The sequence below is a fragment of the Panthera tigris genome, chromosome B1 (assembly GCF_018350195.1).
Source record: "Panthera tigris isolate Pti1 chromosome B1, P.tigris_Pti1_mat1.1, whole genome shotgun sequence".
In the NCBI taxonomy this organism is placed as follows: Eukaryota; Metazoa; Chordata; class Mammalia; order Carnivora; family Felidae; genus Panthera; species Panthera tigris.
In genome coordinates this window covers 136164533-136182130 of record NC_056663.1, presented here as the reverse complement: position 1 = coordinate 136182130, position 17598 = coordinate 136164533, and the positions used below count along the sequence as shown (strand labels likewise).

Genomic DNA, 17598 nt, shown 5'->3' with positions numbered 1-17598 from the left:
TACTGTGAGATTGTGACTAGAGCTGAAACCCAGAGCCACCCAGGCACCCTATCCAGCTCTCCAAGTCTATTTTTAAAAAAAATTTTTTTTTAATGTTTATTTATTTTTGAGACAGAGAGAGACAGAGCATGAACAGGGGAGGGGCAGAGAGAGAGGGAGGCACAGAATCTGAAACAGGCTCCAGGCTCTGAGCAGTCAGCACAGAGCCCGACGCGGGGCTCGAACTCACGGACCGAGAGATCATGACTTGAGCTGGAGTCGGCCACTCAACTGACTGAGCCATCCAGGCACCCCAAGCTCTCCAAATCTTAAGCCTATTTCTGACATAGGCAATTAGGTCTGTTTGAATGTGTCTTGCCCCTGAATGCCTAATTTGTTATGAAAATATAGTTATTTTTTGGGCCCCATCTTTCAATTAATCCTCATAGCATCCATATGGGATAGGAACTATTATCCTCATTTTACCGATGAGGAAATGGAGGCCTAGAGGGATTAAGTAACTTTAAACTTAGTCTTTTTAATTTTTTTTAATGTTTATTTATTTTTGAGAGAGAGAGAGAGAGAGAGAGAGCACGAGCAGGGGAAGGGCAGAGAGAGAGGGAGACACAGAATCCGAAGCAGCTCCAGGCTCTGAGCTGTCAGCACAGAGCCCGATACGGGGTTCGAACCCGTGAGATCATGACTTGAGCCAAAGTTGGACGCTTAACCGACTGAGCCAGCCAGGCGCCCCTGAACTCAGTGTTGATGCCATAACCTGAGCTCTTGCCTGACATGCTTCATGACTCTTTCAAGGAGTAGTTTATTGGGGTACCAGGTGTGTGTGAGGGGTTTAAATAGGGTTTATATAGGGTAAATAGGGCATGATCAGTAACTAATATAAAAGAGTATACTTGAGACTTTGAATATTGCTACTTCTGAGATTTACTGAGGTATCTCTTTAATTCAGATAGTCCTGGGCATAATGTTTAATTTCACTTCTGTATAAGCATGGTTTGAGTATTTTACATTGTGTCTATGGAACAGTTTAAATTAACAACACTACTTATTTTTGAACAGTGGGCCACAATACGCATTGAAAAGGGAGTCTCAAAGGAGTCGGTCCTTAAAAACTCAGCTTCTGTTGGTAAGTCTCCTTTTTCAGTTATGATGGCTAACATATCCACACTGTAAAAATTTACATCTACCAAATTTGAACTTGAAATATGCAGAGAGCAGTGCATTCTATAGGCCTAGGATCAGTCATAATTTTGTTCTTTATGCAAAATAGCAGTTGCCTGAGTTTTGAATGAGTTTTCACTGGAAAGGTGGTAATAATGTGCTAGTTCATCTATGTGTTCTTACTTCTAAAGGCACACATTTGAAGATGTCTGCCTATAGTTTTCAAGATGCAGTCAATGTTTTGAAAAAATAATGCTAATTGGACTCCTTTGGAGTTAAACCTATTTTTGAGGTTTTATTAGCACTGTAGTCTAACTTGCGGTTCTCAAAAATGTTCCTCAAAATACCCTTTCCTGCTAAAGACTGATTGATAATACATGAAATAAATAATAACGCTCCCATGAAATAAGTTTGGGAATCACCACATGCTATACCTTACTTTTGGAAAGTAATATTATACAGTAACAAAGCCTCAGAAATGTCCTACAGTAAAGAAACTTGTTTAATTTTTGTTAGAAGTGAGCTGACAAGTCAGCTGAGCTCACTCGTGTATCCATTACTGCTTTGCTTTTGTTCCAACAAACTTTTTCACTTTTAGGGTAAGAATTTTAAGAATTGGTTAAGACATGGGGGATCATAGGAGAGTAGAATTCTATGGAAAGGATGACTACGAAATTAGGTACTTGATTTAATTAAAAGACTAAGCCTTCGTGTATTTTTCAAAAATAATGTGCAAACAATTTTGTGCCTATCTAATTTAGGATAAAAGATGACCAAAGTGTTAAGCACTTCACTAGAAGGAACTTATCTTCCAGAGGCTCGTCTAGGAGAAATTGTAGAAATGGTATACCACAGTGCATTTTGGAAATAAAGTATTTGAGTGAAAACATTGGCTCATTTTGTGTAAATGGATTGTTATGTTCAAATGATTGAAGCAGCTAGTAGACCTTCAAGGTGTATACTTGGACACCAAGTATTATCATCAGTAACATTTTACCAAAATTAGATATTTTTGGTGCTACACAATCCCCTTTTTATTGCCAGGTACCTTCTCTTGGACATAGCAGATCTACTAATATTTTATGTTTCTGGGTACATTTAAAAATGTACGTTATGATTACGTACTCCTTATGATTTAAGGAGACAACAAACTTTATTGCTGGTTTTTCTGTTGTACTTGGTGAGACTTTGGGCTGTCACTGATTTTTTGTTGTTGTTGTTAGTTTATTTGTTTTGAGAGAGAGAGAGAGAGCAGGGGAGGGGCAGAGAGAGAGGGAGAGATAGAATGCCAAGCAGGCTCCAGGCTGCCAGCGTGGAGCCCAATGTGGGGCTTGAACTTAAGAACTGTGAGATCATGACCCGAGCCGAGGTCAAGAATCAGATGTTAATCGACTGAGCCAGCCAGGCGCCCCTGGGCTGTCACTGATCTTGAGTGAAATTCTGTAGAGCCCTAGAGATTGGGGTATTGGTGGTGCATGTGTTGGGCCATGAATTTAAAAGGGCACAAGGTGTTTCAATTTGGTAGGTTAAGAGGATTAAAATCTCTAGGTGAGGGTTTCCTTAGCACTTTTTAGCCTAAATAGAAGTGAATATTGTCACTTGTTGAATTTTTTTTTTTTTTTTTTTGTCACACATCTGTCTTTTCCATGGTACCACCAGGAAAGAATAGAAGCGAACAAGAGGAGAAAACAGAAATCATAATGGCTTAGAGTATGGCTGAAGACTACCAAATTTTCTTCTTTCATTCAGAGTAGCCGTCTTTCCTTTTAGCCATGAAATTGGGAGTGACTGTTGCAGTTATGAGTGTTTGATATCTGTAAGGTTGGTGGGGAATCCAAAGATGATGCAGATAAGGTTCCTGTGGGGAGACAGGTATCCGACCGGTCACTGTGATAAATGCTAAAGTAGGTGTATAAGCAAAGGACAACGTGGGATCTAATTTAGGCTCTGATATATCCTGCTTTCGTCTCTGTTAATCCCACAAGTGTGCATGGTATGCACCTCCATTCCCATTCTGATTTACATCCTGCTTGGGTAGCCCTGTTAGAGGGTGTGTGCCCTATTGATACATCCTGCTGTTTGGAGTCAGCAAGAGGTAATATCTTAATCCTAGATAGACTGGCCAAGGGTGATGAAACACACACACTGAGCACTTGTGTGCCTGGCTGGTGCAATCTTCTGCCTTCGGAGCATCATGTCTCTGTACTGCAGCCAACAGTAGCCCGAGTCAGCGTTGAGTCGGTCAAAGTTGAGGCAAGGGTCACAGGCAGACCAAGAGCCCCAAGAGTGCGGATGTGATGTCTGAATGATATAGTGCTGATGACAGGTTTACGAAACTGAGAGGGAGAGAATTGCTAAACAGGAAAAATAGTTATGTTTATTTTCTGCACCCAAAATTCACTCTGCTGCTCTTTTACTTAATGAAGCACATTTAAAAAAAAAATGTTTATTTTTGAGAGAGGGCCGGGGAGAAGGGGGCAGAGAGAGAGGGAAACCGGGGATCTGAAGCAGGCTCTGCACTGTCTGCACAGAGCCCGATGCAGCGCTCGAACTCATGAACCATGAGCTCCTGACCTGAGCCAAAGTCGAGGCTTAACCGACTGAGCTGTCCAGGTGCCCCGAAGCACATTTTTGGAAATACTTTTTAAGTCTCTCTTTCCAGTGAGACCCCTTTTTCAGTGTATTTCTCCTGTGCCTTTATTAGTAAGACAGCTAAAAGCTGAACCTAGAGAAATATTACCTTTGTGGTTAAATTATCCTCTTCTGTCTTTAGCCATATTCTGCTGTATCTTCTGTTAAACATCTGTCTCATTTATTGATGGAGCTTCAGATATGATCATGAGCAAGAGCTCTTTAAGAAGCTCTGTTATTGCACCTTCTTCCAGTTTTAAGGACTTTTCCTCATTGTTAATACAACCATGAAGGTAAATATTTCCCCCCCCTTCAAGTAACTGTGTTATTCTGAGCATCCTGACTCAGTGGAGAATGTAGAAGTCCCCTCTACCCTAGTTTTTGTTTCCTGAGGGCTCATATGCTGGGGAGGCTAAAACAAGAGACAAGAAGGCTATTGGGTCCTTTGCTTCTCTGCATCAGCTGTGCTTTATCTCTCTAGCCTTAGGACAAATGCATCTTCTCGGACCCAGGTACGTGGTCTGATGGAGATAGTATCAACTTTTATTTTACTTTGTTGTAAATAGTGCAAAGGACCATCGACTATTAATAAGAGCCACCAACCTTGGGTGCCTGGGTGGCTCAGTCATTAAGCATCTGACTTCAGCTCAGGTCATGATCTCACGGTTTGTGAGTTTGAGTCCCACGGTGGGTGAGCTTGAGCCTGGCTTGGGTTGATCATGAGCCCTGCTTTTCTCTCTCTCTCTCTCTCTCTCTCTCTCTCTCTCTCTCTCTGCCCCAGGTGCGATTCTCTTTCTCTCTGTCCCCCTCTCACTTGCACATCTCCCCTCTCTCTCAAAACAAACAAACAAACAAAAAAAACCACCCCAAATAAAACAATGAAACTGTAGTTTTATGCTATATTTATTAAAAAAAAAAAAAAAAAGCCCCCAACCTCACCCTTGGGTGCCTAACTGATTTGGAAGACTTCTTGTGCAATAGATTTCAAATAGTAATTAGGATTGCACTTGTAATCATTGTGATTCATTATGCCATTTTCATGACTCAAGATGAATTCCACTGTACATTGCATTATATTACTAGGACATTTTGAACAATTACCCACCATAGGTCAACAGGCAGGATGAAAGGCCCGAATTTGCCCCTGGCCTGGAGTGTCTCAAACAAAACCAATAAATAGAGGCTATGGTTCAGTCATTTTGGCACTGTTTTCTAGAATGTGGCGCTGGCCTGACTTAGCGTTATCTGCATGCCAGAGGCATGCCATCTCCTCAGTCCTCCCCTTTGCCCCACTTCAGGAGGCAGCACACACACGGATCTGTGGTCACATGGCCTGTTGTTAGTGAAGCCCCGTGCTGAATTTCTCTCCTGCCCTGTGCGTCTTACCCCCAGAGCCCATCTCTTCCTCCACCCAAACACACACAAAGGACAAAATGCTGTGGAGAAACTTCTCATGTTATACCTATTCAGAGAGAATTCAGGCTGCTTAACATTTCCACTGATTTTACTCTTGGAATTCTTTCTGTGAGACTTGATCAACCATGGTGATGCTGGTACAATATAGGTCACATCAATATTGTGAATTTAATAAATTCACAAGATAAAGATATTGTAAATTCAATAAAGATTTTTATTTACTATAGTTATCTTTATTGTAATTTACAATAAAGATATTATAAATTCAATACCTTGAATTTATAGAAAATGTGGGATAATATTCTGTGACAGAAATTTGAGTATCGTTTTCTATACTCATTTTTGCTTCGGGCAGGCTGTTTTTGATAGTCTGTTTACATCAACTAATTGTCAACTACTATTGTCTTGGCATAAACTCCCTGAGTACAAGTCCTCAAGGATATAGAGTATAATGCATTTAAAGGGGTTATCTTGCTGATAAAATATTGGAACTTGTCTAGCTACTTGTAGAGAGAAAAATAATCCATTTATGGGATATGGAAGGATTATAGCATGAGATTTTTCCTTATCACGGCCAAATGCTTTTATTAGTCTGCCTCTATTCATAAATCTTGTGCCTGATGGTGGTGATGAAGATGATGATAATTTTCAAACATACACAAAGGTAGAGAAATAGTATATTGAACCCAATATAGGCAATATTTGTCAAGATTTTGCCACACCTAATTCATCTATGCCTTCTTACTTTCTGCTAAAATATTCAATGCAGTATAAAATTTCATATCCTTTCATGCATTTTTAAATTAAAAATTTTTTTAAATGTTTATTTTTGAGAAAGAAAGACAGAGCATGAGCAAGGGAGGGCAGAGAAAGAGGGAGACGCAGAATCTGAGCTCTCAGCACAGAGCCTGATGCGGGACTTGTACCCACAAAACACACACATAAGAAGTCCCGTGCTTAACCGACTGAGCCACCCAGGCACCCCTTTTCATGTGTTTTTAAAAAAGGATTAAAGAATAATCAGTGCTATTATCCCTTTAATTCAAACCTAATTTTTTAATATCATCTAATATACAGTCCATATATAAATTCCCCTAACAGTTGCAAAATGTTTTTATAATTGATTTATTTGAATTGAGATTCAGTCATGGCCCACGAACTTGTTTATTTATTTATTGATATGGCTTATTGGACAGATGGAGTATAATTTTTGTTCTTGGAACAAAACAGCAGTTCTTAATAGCAGGTGATTCTGAAAAATTTCGCTTGCATACCTTGCATTTTTATCCTCACAGCTTAATATAGCTCTGTGGCAGACAAGGTTTAATTCTTTTGCTTGTTTATTTGTTTGTTTGTAAACCGTCAGATTAGTCCTCTGTATTTCTAAGCAATATAATGAAATTTAATCAACCACTTAGGAGAGCAATTTGGCACAGCTGAAGACCCATTACACGGTAGCCCCTTAATTCCACTTTTCCTAAGATATCAAACCCACCCAAACTCTCAGCATGTATGTATTAGGAGACATGCATCAAATGGATACCAATAGTGAAACTAGGGCAACAATCCTGTCACTCCTCAGGAGGAGAATTAATATGTGAGCTAGTTCAAATGAACTAACTGGATTTACATGAAGAGAACAAAGTATGTACATCTTAATGTTAAGCGAAAATAAAATGTATGGTGTAACATTTATTTAAAATTATTACTATACGCAGATACCATATAATTATGTAGATATATGTAGATAAGTGTAAGATATATGTGGAAATGAAATGTACTCTAGGTTAGTGTTTATCTTCTAGGAGGGAGGAGAAAAGGTGGGCAGATGGGCTTTAACTGTATCTCTAATTGTTTTCTTTAAAGAATATCTGAAGGGACGCCTGGGTGGCTCACTCGGTTGAGCGTCCGACTTCAGCTCAGGTCATGATCATGGGGTTCATGAGTTCAAGCCCCACATCAGGCTCACCACTGTCAGTGCAGAGCTCGCTTTGGATTCTCTGTCCCCCTCTTTCTGTCTCCTCCCTGCGTGCTCTCTTTTAAAAATAAATAAACATTAAGAAAAATTTACCTTCCTTAAACAAAAAAAAGAATACCTGAAGCAAATATGACAATAAGTCTCTTTTTTCTTTGTTGAACTCAAAAATTTTTTGTTAAACTTATATTTTAAGCATAAAAATTTAAAAAACCCAACCAATAAGATATTAAGAATATTAAGAATTGCTCAACTAGAGTCTTTAGTCTGATGGGTGGAAGTAGTTTTATAATAGAAAATAAAAATTTGTCTCAGGGGTGTGATTGATGGTTACCTACCTGCTCCAAAGTACATCTTCATTCAGTCTGTCCAATGCTTGGAGTTGTTGACATTTAAACCAATGGGAATCGAAATATATTACCTTTTGGAGCTGGGATTCTCAGCCTCAGCACTACTGACATTTTGGGTTGAATAATCCTTTGTCATGGGAGTAAATGCATTGTAAGATGCTTAGCAGTATCCCTGGTCTCTACCCACTAGATGATAGTAGTGTACCCCCTAATGTGACAACCAGTGTGTCTCCAGACACTGACAAATGTCCCCAGGGGGCAAAGTCCTCTCCTGTCTCCTAACCTCTGTCCTCTCCTTTGCAAAGCACTGCTCTTAGAGAATAATGTGTTTTTCTATTGGTACCCAATATCATTAGCATAATTTATCTTAGTTTTCTAACAAATAGGCCCTTGAGTGAGCAGAACTTGATTTCCAGTTTTTGGTGGTGTGGCTGGTGTGGGGAAGGACAGAAAGTGAGGTAAGGCACGTGAACAACAGGGTGAGCAGAGAACACTGGATAGTGGGAGAGGAAGCTTGCTCCTTAAGGAAAGGTAGAAGTGAGACAAGGGACTCTTTCTGCAAACTTTGCCTCATAATCTGATGAAAATATGCTGTTTTGGAGGGAGCTTTATTTTAGAATGGATTGGAGACTTGTGTACAACTATGTACTCTAACCTCCGGAAAGGAGATGACTTAACATTTAATTCTGGCCAACCGTGAGTAAGCAGGAAGGAGTGGTTCTGGCAGGAAAGAAAGTAAAAAGTCAGATCAGACTAATGGCTTTCATTGCATTGTAAAGTGATGGGTGGGAGGAGAGTGATATAAGCCCTAAATCACAGAAAGGAAGGCTCCTAACTTAAAAAAGCAGTTAGGAAGCTCATAAAACATACTCTCTTATTTTGCAGATTGTTTTCTTGTCACGTAGCAGGAACAAAGTAGGTGACGTGCCCTGTGCCCAATCCCTATTTTCTATGAAATGAGTTTTGCTTTTAAACACAAATTTAAAAGCAGGTTTTAAATCTTTCTATCCCCAGCACTGTTTAGCTGTTGGCCATCTTGTTGGTGCTTTGGCTCTCTTAGTCCTAAACTCCTCAGCGGATTGGGAGAGTACCTGCATCTCAGAATTGTGGAGGTTTGAAAAAGTCAGATGAGAATGAGACTCAGGGATTCTTTGAGAGTGAGAAGATAGCTGGATCAGGTGACTGGATAGTCAACTTGAGAAGACATTCTCTGTTTAGAGAAGTTCTCTGTGACATTGGGAGGAGCAGACATCTCATCAGGTACCTATCAAATCTAAAATCCAGCTTGTCACTCTAGAAGTGTTCCCCAAACTAATCTCCCCACCTAACACCCCCCCCCAGAGAAAACCCTAGTCAAAACTACAAAGCTTCTCCATTTTGTTTCTACTTTATAGACAAAATCCTGTCAATAATAATAAGAATCACCACCATTTATTAAACAATGGCTCCATTGTGCAAAATTATTTACATGAGGGAGGTCTTGGTAATTCTCTCTTAACTGATGAGAAAACAATGGGTGAAGGAGGTCAAGTGACTCCTTCAGATCATTTAAGTAGTCAGGGCAGACTGAAAAGAAAGCCCAATTTGTCTTTCCTATTCAGAATCGCTTGCCACAACTCCCTGCCTAAACTATACCTTCCTTACCTGCTCCTCTGGTCAATCCATGCCTTTTCATTCTCCCTTGGAAGGTTGAGGTAACTCTTCCACAAATGGAAACTCCTGCTGAAAGTTGGCTTCGTCGCATCTTAGGAAACACATAACATTTCAATTTCAAATCATCACCAGAATTTTTAAAGAAATGAAATCTATTAAGAACATTTAGAATTATAATAAAAGATACTATACATAAATGCCAAGCCATAATGTTGACATTATAATTGATTTGATGGCTTATTTGACAATGAAGTTTTATAGATGCTTCTCTGTTGTGGGATTTCTTGTTTAATCAAACGAGTTATGTCCAAATCAACAAAGTTAATGGGGTCCATCAGCCAAGAAGAGATGGGTTAACAGTATACTGAATGGGATGTTAAAATGTTAGTTAAACTGAAACTCTGCCTGTTAATTCTAAATGCCTGTTAGTTTCTCTGCAGTGTTGACTGAGAATTGATTACAACAGTGTCCATACTTCCCTCCATTTATGCTTCAAAACAGTTGTAAACACGTGGTTAATTTCATGACTAACATTTATATCTGGGGGTTAAAATCTTCCTCTTTTATCATTAGCATTGGTTATTTTGTAAGTTTCTAGGGAACTACTGGGGTATATAATGGTGAAAAAGGGAGTTGATTTTCTCATCTGCTTTTCTCAGGAGAACAAAAATTTGTCTCCAGTACTTGTAGCTTAGTGCTTCTAGTCTTGATTACTTGTAGCTTCGTACTTCTAGTCTTGATAACTGAGAGACACTAACAGGAAAGTACTCTAAATTTAATAAGGGCCAACTTTTTCTATTACAGATATATAAGCCATATAGAAAACAGGAAAATAGAAGGTACCTTTACTTCAGTAAAGCTTTTGATTGTATCCTATTCCAAATAACAGGGTTGATAAATCCACTCTATCTGTTACCCCTCCCACGGCCCTGGAAGACCTCTCTGGTTGATGAAGTCTTTGCCACTGAACCACCGGGTAGCCTCCTTAGCACAAACCTGCAGACACGCCCTCACTTCTCACTGATTTGGAGTTGGTCTGTGATGGCTGATGAAACAGTTGAAACAAGTTGAAACCTTGTTACCACTCCATCTGGAGAATAAATGGAATTTCTCACACTGTGTAGCAAAGGATCACTAACTAAAAGGAGGAGAACCTCTTGAGTACTTGGGCTTTGGCATAGATTTGGTTGTATTGTTCAAGGGGTTGTATAGAAAGTGCAGTATCATTGACCGAATGCTCTTAGTTGGGTTTTAAATTACCTAGGAAACCGAATAGAATTTAAAGTAATCTTTTTAAAAATTTTATTTATTTTAATTCAAGTTAGTTAAAATACAGTGTAGTATTGGTTTTAGGAGTAAAACCCAGTGATTCATCACTTCCATAGAACACACAGTGCTCATCCCAACAAGTGCCCTCCTTAGTGCCCATCACCCATTTAGCCCATCCCCCCATCCACAAACCCTCCAGCAACCCTGTTTGTTCTCTGTATTTCAGGGTCTCTTATGGTTTGCCTCCTTCTCTGTTTTTATCTTATTTTTCCTTCCCTTCCCCTATGTTCATCTGTTGTGTTCCTTAAATTCCATATATGGGTGAAATCCTATATTTGTCTTACTCTGACTTATTTTGCTTAGCATAATACACTTTGGTTCTGTCCACATTGTTGCAAACGGCAAGATTTCATTCTTTTTGATACTCAAGTGATATTCCATTATATATACACCACATCTTCTTTATCCATGCATCCTTTGATAGACATTTGGGCTCTTTCCATACTTTGGCTATTGTTGATAGTGCTGCTATAAACATTGGGGGTGCAGTGCCCCTTAGAATCAGCATTTTTGTATCCTTCGGATAAATACCTAGTAGTGCAATTGCTGGGTTGTAGGGTAGCTCTATTTTTAATTTTTTGAGGAAACTCCACCCTGTTTTCCAGAGTGGCTGCACCAGTTTGCATTCGCACCAATAGTGATCTTGATTGTTTGGATTTGTGAGCCATCAAAGAGAAGATTGACATTCAAGATCCTTTATCCAAGGTGGATGCTCGGAAATGCAATAGAAAAGCCAGCCTTGATAGGAAAAGGCTTGCCACTTCAGAAGGGCCAGAGGCAGAGTTTTAGACCATCAGGCATGGAAAGCCAGGGAAAGTATAGAACCCAAAATAATGCTGCAGTTCATGGCAGAACCAGCATGTTCAACACACAGTGACAAGCTGCTTTGAATCACTCACCCTGGTCTCTGCATGAACACTTTACCCAGTGTTTTCTGGGTACCCGGGTTATATGCTGAACGATGCCCTCAGGCAACCCTTAGCCTACTTAAGGAGATATCACCAATATCCACATGTCCATGTGGCAAATGGGAACCAGGCAGTGCTGATGGTGTTGAATTTCACAAAAATAAATATAATTACCTTGAGTAAAGAAATGCATAAACGTAGTATGAAAAGAGATCGTTTAGGATGGGGGATGTCAGAGAGGGTGTTTTGGTGAACATGTTAGTGTTGAACCAGTTATGTAGAGGTGGATTGGGATTAACTGAGGTGACAGGGCTTTCTAAACTGGGGGAATGAGGGAATAGCTTGGACAGCAATGGTAGTGAGCTAAGTTCATAGAAGGGAACAGACATAGAAATAAGGTTGGCAAGAAGGTGACATGAGGTTGTGAAGGGCTCAAATGCTAAGTGCTTTTGAAGTGATATAAAGGCATAGAAAAGCCTGGGTTTACTGTTTATATTGAGGGTGGTAAAGAAGAAATTCTGAAACCTGCAAAAAGGATTAATATAGTGGCAAACCAGACCTGTGAAGGTTGATTATTGAATTTGGAAAAAAAGAAGAGATGATTCCAATGACAGTTGATTAATTATTAGAAGGTAGAAGCCATCCCTCTTTCCCTCCACATCCATAAAAGATGGAACAAAAGAAGGGCACCTGGCTGGCTCAGTCCATAGAGCATGCAACTCTTGATCTCAGGGTTGTGAGTTCAAGCCCCACATTGGTCATGGATCTTACCTAAAATAAATAAATTTAAAGAAATGTTGGAACAAAAAGAATGTTGTAAAGTAAAAGAATTGTTACATGTAAGACAGAGATTCTTAGCAAAAAATCATCATAAAACTAAACCAAGCTAGTAGGTAGATTATAATACAGAGAAGTTTTACAAATAGAATACATAGTTGGGGCACCTGGGTGGCTCAGTTGGTTAAGCGTCTGACTTCGGTTCAGGTCATGATCTCACAGTTCGTGAGTTCGAGCCCCACATCGGGCCCTGTGCTGACAGCTCAGAGCCTGGAGCCTGCTTTGGATACTATGTCTCCCTCTCTCTCTGCTCCTCCCCTGCTCATGCTCTGTCTGTCTCTCCTTCAAAAATAAATAAAAACATTAAAAGAAATAAAAAAAAAAAACAAATAGAATATGTAGTTGAGAACTTAAGTTTTTCAGTGTGTGTCTCTGTATCTGTTTGTGGGTCATTGGCTCCATAGGCAGAGGAATCAAGAAAGCTCTTCATCAGCTCTTTATTCTGCCAATAAGTCATGACAATCAAGCCCTCTTCACCTTTTCTCCTCCTTCTAGGAGGTTTTATAATAGCATTTCCCAATTTTCTGTTTTCTTGCTGAAGCTTTTGGGAAAGCATAAGTTTTTGAATGAATAAGAAGGTGACAGGCTAGAGTGCCAAAGCATGCTTGGTACACAGAAGGCTGGGGGGATGGGAAGCAGATGGTGGTGGTTCCATTGTTGTTCAGGATTGGCTCTCGGGGCTCAGGGAAAGGAGAAAGCCTGTTAGAATTGTGATTAGATAGAGTCCTTTTCTTGGGTTGGGGTAGGAAGAAGTTGGTGATGTCTGGATGCCTTGGGGATGGGCAAAGTTCTTAGACAGGGACCTTCCCCTTGTATGCCAACCCCAATGTTTTCAAAGCTCTCTTTCTGTACCTCCTCTCCTAACTTTTCTAGGTCAGGTGCCTCGTTTTTCCACTTCTCTTTCTCAGAGTTCTGTTTCCTTCAAAACTTGAGCTGACTAGAGAAGAACTTTAATTCCCTGGAGTCCTATTTTGTTTTTTTGAAGATTCCTCAGGGAGTAGAACCTGTAGAGCCCTTATGTCTCCTGTAACTTCTGGGGACACCTGGTGAACAAAAAAAAGCTGGGATGTGGTCCACTTTTCTGTTAGGGTCTTAGAGCCTTCACCCTGTCTTGCCTCAGCATTTCTGGAATTGATGGGCCTTGCCTGTGTGCTTTTCTGGTGTTGTGTGTTGGGTAGCCTGCACTGACTCATTTCACCTGGGAAATGGAGTGGACCTGAAAGCCCGAGGATGTAGGAAATGCCATAGACAAACTTTGTGGGTGGGATAATTTGGCCCTTTTACCTTTAAAAGGGAAAATGCACTGTCTGCAGAGGACAGCAACTTGGAGGAACATTGACTTTGGCCTTTACAAAAAGCTAAAATACTTTGGAGACAGTGCATATACATATGAAGTGACATTCTTCTTCAAGTTAAAAGAGAAAACAGCATTATGATTTCTGGTATCACTTTGCAACCAGTGGAATTCTGTTGGCTTACACAAAGAGGAAATTGATAATGAATTCTAGAGACTATCTTTAAAAGAACGAAAGAAAGAAAGAAAGAAAGAAAGAAAGAAAGAAAGAAAGAAAGAAAGAAAGGAAGGAAGGAAGAAAGGAAGGAGGTAAAAAGGAGATTAAGACTGGACAGAGAGTATAAGTTTTGGCTATGAGTAATTAATAACATTCACCTACTTGGTAGACTATGTGCAGTACTTAAAGCCTTTGCAAGGATTAAGTGTATGTCCCCTTTTTCCCAAGTGTGATGAGTTTTTTAGGTTGTTATGTTAGAGTATCAGGCATATAGATCACTTCCTTTCCTTGCCTCTGTAATGACATTGGTACAAATCTACACAAATAAATGAGCATCTTCATTTTCAATGGCTCAAATGTTCCCAACAGTCAGTTTATTTGCACCCAGTGGCCAATCCACATGACCTCTCCAGAACAGATTTCAAGTGTGTGAAGCCAGCAGGCATTGTGAAATCCCAACATGTGATGGTGTTCAGCCTTTGATGTTCATCTGACATTCTGCACAACAAGCCTGTCACCAGTCAGTAGAGAAGCGTGTGTCTCAGGGTATACATTCAAGGAGAGAGAAAGACAGGTATTTTGTAATCAACAAAAAGAACTAATGTCCTTTTTTCCCTAAGGAAAGCCATTGCTTTGCCATTCTGTCCTTACCCCCATAGGAGAAGCCACCCATTGTGTCCTTTAGAATAAGCTTGTTTTAGAAACTTAGGAAAGACATTTCATGAGTTTGATGTAACTTCGTCTTTTTTTCTTTTTTATATTAAATATAATTTATTGTCAAATTGGTTTCCATACAACACCCAGTGCTCATCCCACCAGGTGCCCTCCTCAATGCCTATCACCCACTTTTCCCACTCCCCCACACCCATCAACCCTCAGTTTATTCTCAGTATTTAAGAGTCTCTTATGGTTTGCCTCCTTCCCTCTCTGTAACTTTTTTTCCCCCCTTCACCTCCCCCATGGACTTCTGTTAAGTTTCTCAGGTTCCACATATGAGTGAAAACCTATGGTATCTATCTTTCTCTGCCTGAGTTATTTCACTTAGCATAATACTCTTCAGTTCCATCCACATTGCTACAAATGGCCATATTTCATTCTTTCTCATTGCCAAGTAGTATTCCATTGTATATGTAAACCGCATCTTCTTTATCCATTTGTCAGTTGATGGACATTTAGGCTCTTTCTGTATTTTGGCTATTGTTGAAAGTGCATTATAAACATTGGGGTGCAAGTGCCCCTATCCATCAGCACTTCTGTATCTCTTGGATAAATTCCTAGCAGTGCTATTGCTGGGTCATATTTTTAATTTTTTGAGGAACCTCCACGCTGTCTTCCAGAGCGGCTGCACCAGTGTGCATTCCTGCCAAAAGTGCAAGAGGGTTCCCATTTCTCCACATCCTCTCCAGCATCTATAGTCTCCTGATTTGTTCATTTTAGCCACTGTGACTGGCATGAGGTGGTATCTCAGTGTGGTTTTGATTTGTATTACCCTGATGGGGAGTGACGTTGAGCATCTTTTCATGTGCCTGTTGGCCATCTGGATGTCTTCTTTAGAGAAGTGTTTCTTCATGTTTTCTGCCCATTTCTTCACTGGATTATTTGGTTTTTGGGTGTGGAGTTTGGTGAGTTCTTTGTAGATTTTGGATACTAGCCCTTTGTCTGATATATATTTGCAAATACCTTTTCCCATTCTGTTGGTTGCCTTTTAGTTTTGTTGGTTGTTTCCTTTGCTGTGCAGAAGCTTTTTATCTTCATAAGGTCCCAGTAGTTCATTTTTGCTTGTAATTCCCTCGCCTTTGGAGATGTGTCAAGTAACAAATTGCTGCAGCTGAGGTCAGAGAGGTTTGTTCCTGCTTTCTCCTCTAGGGTTTTGATGGTTTCCTGTCTCACATTCAGGTTCTTCATCCATTTTGAGTTTATTTTTGTGAGTGGTGTAAGAAAGTGGTCTAGTTTCATTCTTCCGCATGTTGCTGTCCAGTTTTTCCTGCACCATTTGTTAAAGAGACTATGTTTTTTCCATTGGATATTCTTTCCTGCTTTGTCAAAGATTAGTTGGCCATACTTTTGTGGGTCCAATTCTGGGTTCTCTATTCTATTCCATTGGTCTATTTGTCTGTTTTTGTGCCAATACCACACTGTTTTGATGATTACAGCTTTGTAGTAGAGGCTAAAGTCTGGGATTGTGATGCCTCCCTCTTTGGTCTTCTTCTTCAATATTACTTTGGCTATTCGAGGTCTATGTGGTTCCATACAAATTTTAGGATTGCTTGTTCTAGCTTTGAGAAGAATGCTGGCGCAATTTTGATTGGGATTGCATTGAATGTGTAGATTGCTTTGGGTAGTATTGACATTTTAGCAATATTTATTCTTCCATCCAGGAGCATGGAATGTTTTTCTATTTCTTTGTATCTTCTTCAATTTCCTTCTTGAGATTTCTATAGTTTTCAGCATACAGATCTTTTACATCTTTGGTTAGGTTTATTCCTAGGTATTTTATGATTCTTGGTGCAATTGTGAATGGGATCAGTTTTTTTATTTGTCTTTCTGTTGCTTCATTATTGGTGTATAAAAATGCAACTGATTTCTGTACATTAATTTTGTATCCTGTGACTTTGCTGAATTCATGTATCAGTTGTGGCAGACTTTTGGTGGAGTCTATCGGGTTTTCCATGTAGAGTATCATGTCATCTGCAAAAAGTGAAAGCTTGACTTCATCTTTGCCAATTTTGATGACTTTGATCTCCTTTTGTTGTCTGATTGCTGATGCTAGAATTTCCAACACTATGTTAAACAACAGCGGTGAGAGTGGACATCCCTGTCGTTTTCCTGATCTCGGGGCAAAGCTCTCAGTTTTTCCCCATGGAGGATGATACTAGCTGTGGGCTTTTATGATGGTTAAGTATGCTCCTTCTATCCTGACTTTCTCGAGGGCTTTTATTAAGAAAGGATGCTGAATTTTGTCAAATGCTTTTTCTGATCAATTGACAGGATCATATGGTTCTTATCTTTTCTTTTATTAATGTGATGTATCACATTGATTGATTTGTGAATATTGAACCAGCCCTGCAGCCTAGGAATGAATCCCACTTGATCATGCTGAATAATTCTTTCTATATGCTGTTGAATTCGATTTGCTAGTATCTAGTTGAGAATTTTTGCATCCATATTCATCAGGGATATTGGCCTGTAGTTTTCTTTGTTTGCTGTGTCTCTGTCTGGTTTGGGAATCAAAGCAATGCTGGCTTCATAGAATGAGTCTGGAAGTTTTCCTTCCCTTTCTATTTTTTTGGAACAGCTTGAGAAGGATAGGTATTATCTCTGCTTTAAATGTCTGGTAGAATTCCCCAGGGAAGCCATCTGGTCCTGGACTCTTATTTGTTGGGAGATTTTTGATAACGGATTCAATTTCTTTGCTGGTTATGGGTCTGTTCAAGTCTCTATTTCTTCTTGTTTGAGTTTTGGAAGTGTGTGGGTGCTTAGGAATTTGTCCATTTCTTCCAGGTTGTCCAGTTTGTTAGCATATAATTTTTCATAGTATCCCCTGATAATTGCTTGTATTTCTGAGGGATTGGCTGTAATAATTCCATTTTCATTCATGATTTTATCTATTTGGGTCATCTCCCTTTTCTTTTTGAGAAGCCTGGCTAGAGGTTTGTCAATTTTGTTTATTTTTTCAAAAAACCAACTCTTGGTTTCGTTGATCTGCTCTACAGTTTTTTTAGATTCTATATTGTTTATTTCTGCTCTGATTTTTATTATTTCTCTTCTTCTGCTGGGTTTAGGCTGCCTTTGCTGTTCTGCTTCTATTTCCTTTAGGTGTGCTGTTAGAT

At 39.6% G+C, this 17598-nt stretch overlaps 1 protein-coding gene across 2 annotated transcripts in view; it reads left to right on the top strand.

Annotated features, from left to right (window-relative positions):
* Positions 1-17598, top strand: part of GPAT3 (glycerol-3-phosphate acyltransferase 3) — a 61911-nt gene that overhangs the window by 7280 nt on the left and 37033 nt on the right. For both annotated transcript variants that reach the window (XM_042984252.1, XM_042984251.1), the window contains exon 3: positions 1057-1123. In XM_042984252.1, coding sequence (XP_042840186.1) covers positions 1057-1123 — 67 coding nt within the window. The remainder of the gene's footprint in view (positions 1-1056; positions 1124-17598) is intronic.